The sequence below is a fragment of the Siphateles boraxobius genome, unplaced genomic scaffold, assembly GCF_051911475.1.
Source record: "Siphateles boraxobius isolate OS27281-9 unplaced genomic scaffold, OSU_SipBor_1 10, whole genome shotgun sequence".
Taxonomy (NCBI): Eukaryota; Metazoa; Chordata; class Actinopteri; order Cypriniformes; family Leuciscidae; genus Siphateles; species Siphateles boraxobius.
Window position 1 is genome coordinate 824,164 of NW_027508700.1, and position 6,000 is coordinate 830,163.

The window sequence follows — 6,000 nt, forward strand, 5'->3', positions numbered from 1 at the left end:
TATACAGTATACAGCGGGTTTTCCTGTTAGCTTATACAGTATACAGCGGGTTTTCCTGTTAGCTTATACAGTATACAGCTGGTTTTCCTGTTATCGTATACAGTATACAGCGGGTTTTCCTGTTAGCTTATACAGTATACAGCGGGTTTTCCTGTTAGCTTATACAGTATACAGCGGGTTTTCCTGTTAGCTTATACAGTATACAGCGGGTTTTCCTGTTAGCTTATACAGTATACAGCGGGTTTTCCTGTTAGCTTATACAGTATACAGTGGGTTTTCCTGTTAGCTTATACAGTATACAGCGGGTTTTCCTGTTAGCTTATACAGTATACAGCGGGTTTTCCTGTTAGCTTATACAGTATACAGCGGGTTTTCCTGTTAGCTTATACAGTATACAGCGGGTTTTCCTGTTAGCTTATACAGTATACAGCGGGTTTTCCAGTTAGCTTATACAGTATACAGCGGGTTTTCCTGTTAGCTTATACAGTATACAGCGGGTTTTCCTGTTAGCTTATACAGTATACAGCGGGTTTTCCAGTTAGCTTATACAGTATACAGCGGGTTTTCCAGTTAGCTTATACAGTATACAGCGGGTTTTCCTGTTAGCTTATACAGTATACAGCGGGTTTTCCTGTTAGCTTATACAGTATACAGCGGGTTTTCCAGTTAGCTTATACAGTATACAGCGGGTTTTCCAGTTAGCTTATACAGTATACAGCGGGTTTTCCTGTTAGCTTATACAGTATACAGCGGGTTTTCCTGTTAGCTTATACAGTATACAGCGGGTTTTCCTGTTAGCTTATACAGTATACAGCGGGTTTTCCTGTTAGCTTATACAGTATACAGTGGGTTTTCCTGTTAGCTTATACAGTATACAGCGGGTTTTCCTGTTAGCTTATACAGTATACAGCGGGTTTTCCTGTTAGCTTATACAGTATACAGCGGGTTTTCCTGTTAGCTTATACAGTATACAGCGGGTTTTCCTGTTAGCTTATACAGTATACAGCGGGTTTTCCTGTTAGCTTATACAGTATACAGCGGGTTTTCCAGTTAGCTTATACAGTATACAGCGGGTTTTCCTGTTAGCTTATACAGTATACAGCGGGTTTTCCTGTTAGCTTATACAGTATACAGCGGGTTTTCCAGTTAGCTTATACAGTATACAGCGGGTTTTCCAGTTAGCTTATACAGTATACAGCGGGTTTTCCTGTTAGCTTATACAGTATACAGCGGGTTTTCCTGTTAGCTTATACAGTATACAGCGGGTTTTCCTGTTAGCTTATACAGTATACAGCGGGTTTTCCTGTTAGCTTATACAGTATACAGCGGGTTTTCCTGTTAGCTTATACAGTATACAGCGGGTTTTCCTGTTAGCTTATACAGTATACAGCGGGTTTTCCAGTTAGCTTATACAGTATACAGCGGGTTTTCCTGTTAGCTTATACAGTATACAGCGGGTTTTCCTGTTAGCTTATACAGTATACAGCGGGTTTTCCAGTTAGCTTATACAGTATACAGCGGGTTTTCCAGTTAGCTTATACAGTATACAGCGGGTTTTCCTGTTAGCTTATACAGTATACAGCGGGTTTTCCTGTTAGCTTATACAGTATACAGCGGGTTTTCCTGTTAGCTTATACAGTATACAGCGGTGCGGCTGCGTTGAGTAAAAGGCTTCATGCTGACGGAAACCCTCTCAGTTAGTGGCAAAAATCAGTATGTATTCACATATTGCGCGCCTGGCAAAGACATAATTGACCACATCGGTCAGAGGTGTGTGTGTGTGTGTGTGTGTGTGTGTGTGTGTGTGTGTGTGTGTGTGTGTGTGTGTGTGTGTGTGTGAGTGTGTGTTCAGAAAGCGCTCAGCACTCGCTCAGATCAAGAGTGGCTGGTGTTTGTGTTTTCTCAGGTTACTGATGCACGAACACAGCTGTATCCACTATTGCAGCCTAATTTCCTTCCATGCACATTACGGAAATTATATTTTATTTAAGAACAATTGTTTGAAAAGTTAATGCACTTTAAAAAGTTAATGTTATTCCATTTCAATAAAAGCTTGATTTTGGTTTATGTTTGCTTATTGTGCTCGCTTGCGCCCTCTTGTGGGCACAGGAGACAATACAGCACTCTCTTCCTCTAACATTAAATATTGCCTTTAGAATTCGAATAAAATCAGAATTTTGCTATTATTTAAGAAAGAAATGTGAATTAAGCTTCTCAGTAATTTTGACAGCCCTACTGCGCATCCATACAATATCTCCTGCATAAAACTGGAATATCTCATAGAACATTACTGAACAAAGCAGTGTTTCCAACCCATGTGTTCAAGAGAACAGAATCATCCCTTCTTGGGAAACTGTTGCAGAATATCAGTAATAAAACTGTAAGTTTCTGCAGTCGGGCCATTGGTCCGCTGGTTAGTCCAGTTATCCAATCACAGCCTCTGCTGAGGCAAAGTCACATGAGGTTTGAGAGATTTATTCAGTAAATGTGTTTCCATAGTAGTTCATACGCATGTATTCTTATCGGATAAAACATAGATTACATACAACATTACAAACATTTCATTTCATTTTCATTTTATTTATTTATATAGCACAAATAAACACAACAGAAGTTGACCACTGTGCTTTACGAGGCAATATATATATATATATATATATATAAGTATAGGAAACATAAAAGGAAGAGCAAAATACTATTAAAATAGGATAAAACCATAGTTGAGAATTAGTGAAATGCCCAGTCAAGATGACACAACTTTAACTTAGATTTAAACTCATGTACAGAGGACAAGGATATCGACATATACTGCTTGTGGACCGTAGACACCTACCGGCGCGTTCAAAGTTAAAAGTTCAGATAAATAAGAGGGTGCAAGGCCATTTAAGGATTTAAAAACAAACAACAGTATTTTTAAATCGACTCTATGACGCACTGGCAACCAGTTCAGAGACTTTAAAATAGGGGAAATATGTTCATGTTTGCGAACCCCAGTCAGGATTCTGCCTGCAGCATTTTGGACCATTTGAAGCCTCGTGATGGAAAACTGGGATATTCCTGCATATAAGGAATTACAGTAATCCAGGCGGGATAGAACGAACACATGTGTGTCTCTTTCAAGCTCTTTCGGTGATAGGAAAGACTTTACTCTGGATAAAAGTTTCAGATGAAAAAAACTTGATTTAACTACTGTGTTTATGTGTTTATCCATCTTGAGGGAGGAATCCAAAGTAACTCCCAGACTTTTGACTGGAGGTTTGATGTCGGAGTATATGTTTGCAACATTAAAAGTGTGCTATAAAACACAATAGCCTCAGTTTTGCTCGAATTTGAAAGTAAAAAATTTGTGGACATCCAGGATTTTATGTCATTCAAACAAGCAAATAAGGTTTCTAGGCCTTTGTATGTGCGCTGAAAAGGCAGATAGATTTGTGTATCGTCTGCATATAAGTGAAATGCTTCCTAAAAACTGATCCCAGCGGTAACATGTATAGTGAAAACAGAGTAGGTGCCAAAACGGAGCCTTGTGGAACGCCACAGGCGAGAGGAGCTACCGATGAAACCGAGCCTCCGATGCCAACTGAAAAGGTTCTATTAGTAAGATCAGATTTAAACCAGCTAAGAGCACTTCCTCAGATGCCCACCAACTTTTCAAGGCGTGACGGTACAATTCTATGATCAATAGTGTCAAACGCTGCACTCAGATCTAAAAGCAATAAAATGACAGAGTCCCCAGAATCAAGAGATGACAAAATATCATTCAAAACTCGCAATAAAGCAGACTCTACTGTGGTCAATCCTAAAACCAGACTGGAATTTTTCAAGGATATCATTCGCATCAAGGGTTGTAGCTGCAGTAACACAGTTTTCTCAAGGATCTTAGATATGATCCTTTAAATTTGAAATGGGTCTAAAATTTGATAAATTAGTAATGTCCATATTTGGCCTTTTCAATATTGGTTTCACCATGGCATGTTTGCATAGAGCTGGAACAAAACCTGAGAGAAGGCATAAGTTTATGATGGACAAAGTCCATGACCCGACATTATGAGATATCTGTTTAAAAAACCATGTAGGAACAATATCAAGAAATGAGACAGTAGGCTTCAGCTTATCAACTATATCTGTTAAACAGGATACAGATATAAACGTGATGGCCACGGGAGTATCAGCTGGGTCAGTAGTAGAAAGTATCAGCTGGGTCAGTAGTAGAAAGTATCAGCTGGGTCAGTAGTAGAAGGCGGTATGGACTGTCTGATTGTTGCTATTTTCTCCACAAAAAAATCTCAGAAATTGTTCACATGTAGAAGCAGATTCAGAAAGATAATTATTACCTACAGGGTTAAAAACAGAGTTTTTCGCTATTATCTCAGAAAAATAATGAGACTTAGCGGTTTTAACAGCTTTTTGGTATGATATTAAAGACTCGCGTAATATCTCATACGACACCTGTAGCTTGTCCTTTTTCCATCTGCGCTCTGCTCTTCTGCAAATTTGTCTTAGGTGGCGAGTGCTGCTATTCAGGCAAGGTTCAGATTTATTTTTCTGACATTTAAGTCTCAACAATGCAACAGTGTCAAGAGCGTTGATACACCGAGAAGTAAATAAACTTCAATAAAGTTTAAATAAACTTTAAATAGCTCATCAGTATCTACTGCATAGTAACATAGATTACAAACATATATTACAAACATAGACTACAAACATAGATTGCATATATTACAAACATAGATTACAGAGATTACAAACATATATTACACACATAGACTACAGAGATTACAAACATAGACTACAAACATAGATTGCATATATTACAAACATATATTACAAACATAGACTACAAACATAGATTGCATATATTATAAACATAGACTACAAACATAGATTGCATAGAGTACAAACATAGATTACTAACATAGATTACAGAGATTACAAACATAGAGTACAAACATAGACTAGCACTGATGAGGACAAGCTGCACTGCTCTTCTGCTGGCCTGTTATTAGTCTGATGTAGATCTAAAGATGTCAAGTGTCCATTAGTCTTTCTGAAAAGCTCAGTTCAGCGGACTGAAGAAATGTGCTGAATGTTTGTTTGTAAACGGTAATTTGATCTTAATATCTGTGTGTCTGCAGCCGCTGCATCCAGAGTTCAGGCACCGGTCTTTCTGCGGCTGCTCCTATTGGCTGTTACCATGACGACCCTGCAGCTGCTGCACTGATGACATCATCATCTCTTCCTCTATGTGTCTAGTGTTTACACGAGTTTCTGCACTTTCACTAAATCATATTAGATTCAAACACATTTATCAGTCATTTACTGCTGATGTTTCAGAGAGAAAGCTGTGCTCACTTCTGATTCACTCACATCAACACTGTTAAGATTCGACCCAATGAAATTCTAAATCTCAAATACATTTAGTTAAAATAACTGAAAATCGTTTTCTAACAAATTACAGAAATTTCCGTCAATGCAAACATGACACAATTTACTAATTTTACTTGTTTTTAGATTGTGAATCTGAATCAGGTACAACCACAATAATTAGACCCTGTTTTATGTAAATGATATGCGCGTAGTATGCAAATAAAGCAGAATTTTTATGCTGTATTTTTATGAGTAATGTGTAGTCTATGTTGTGCTTTATACATGAATCATAAATAACAAATAAATGACACTAAATCAAATGTCTACTTATTAAAGTGACATCTAATAATGTTTGTTTGTTGTGATCTGCTGAATAATAAATAAAATAAAAACATTCTAAATTATATTTACCCTTTTAGATTTATTTGTAAATGTTTAAGTGTTTTTATTTGTTTGTTGACCAGAAAAAGAAATGAAATGTGCTGAATTATGGGCTCAAATAGGTGTAAGTGTAGTTTCAGTATTATGAAGCGGACCAAAACCAGACTAAAAAGGATCAAAAACATTATTTTCTGACTAGAAAAGACTGGAGCTGCGAGGCAACAGTACTTCGCAGTAATTTAGCAAGGAAGG

The 6,000-nt window shown here is 37.5% G+C and overlaps 1 protein-coding gene across 1 annotated transcript in view; it reads left to right on the plus strand.

Annotated features, from left to right (window-relative positions):
* LOC143746265 (uncharacterized) overlaps window positions 1-5,773 on the plus strand; it is a 45,963-nt gene extending 40,190 nt beyond the window's left edge. The window contains exon 93 of the mRNA XM_077238068.1: window positions 5,136-5,773. Within this exon, the coding sequence (XP_077094183.1) occupies window positions 5,136-5,221 (86 nt within the window). The 3' untranslated portion in view covers window positions 5,222-5,773. The remainder of the gene's footprint in view (window positions 1-5,135) is intronic.
* The last annotated feature ends 227 nt before the right edge of the window (window positions 5,774-6,000 follow it).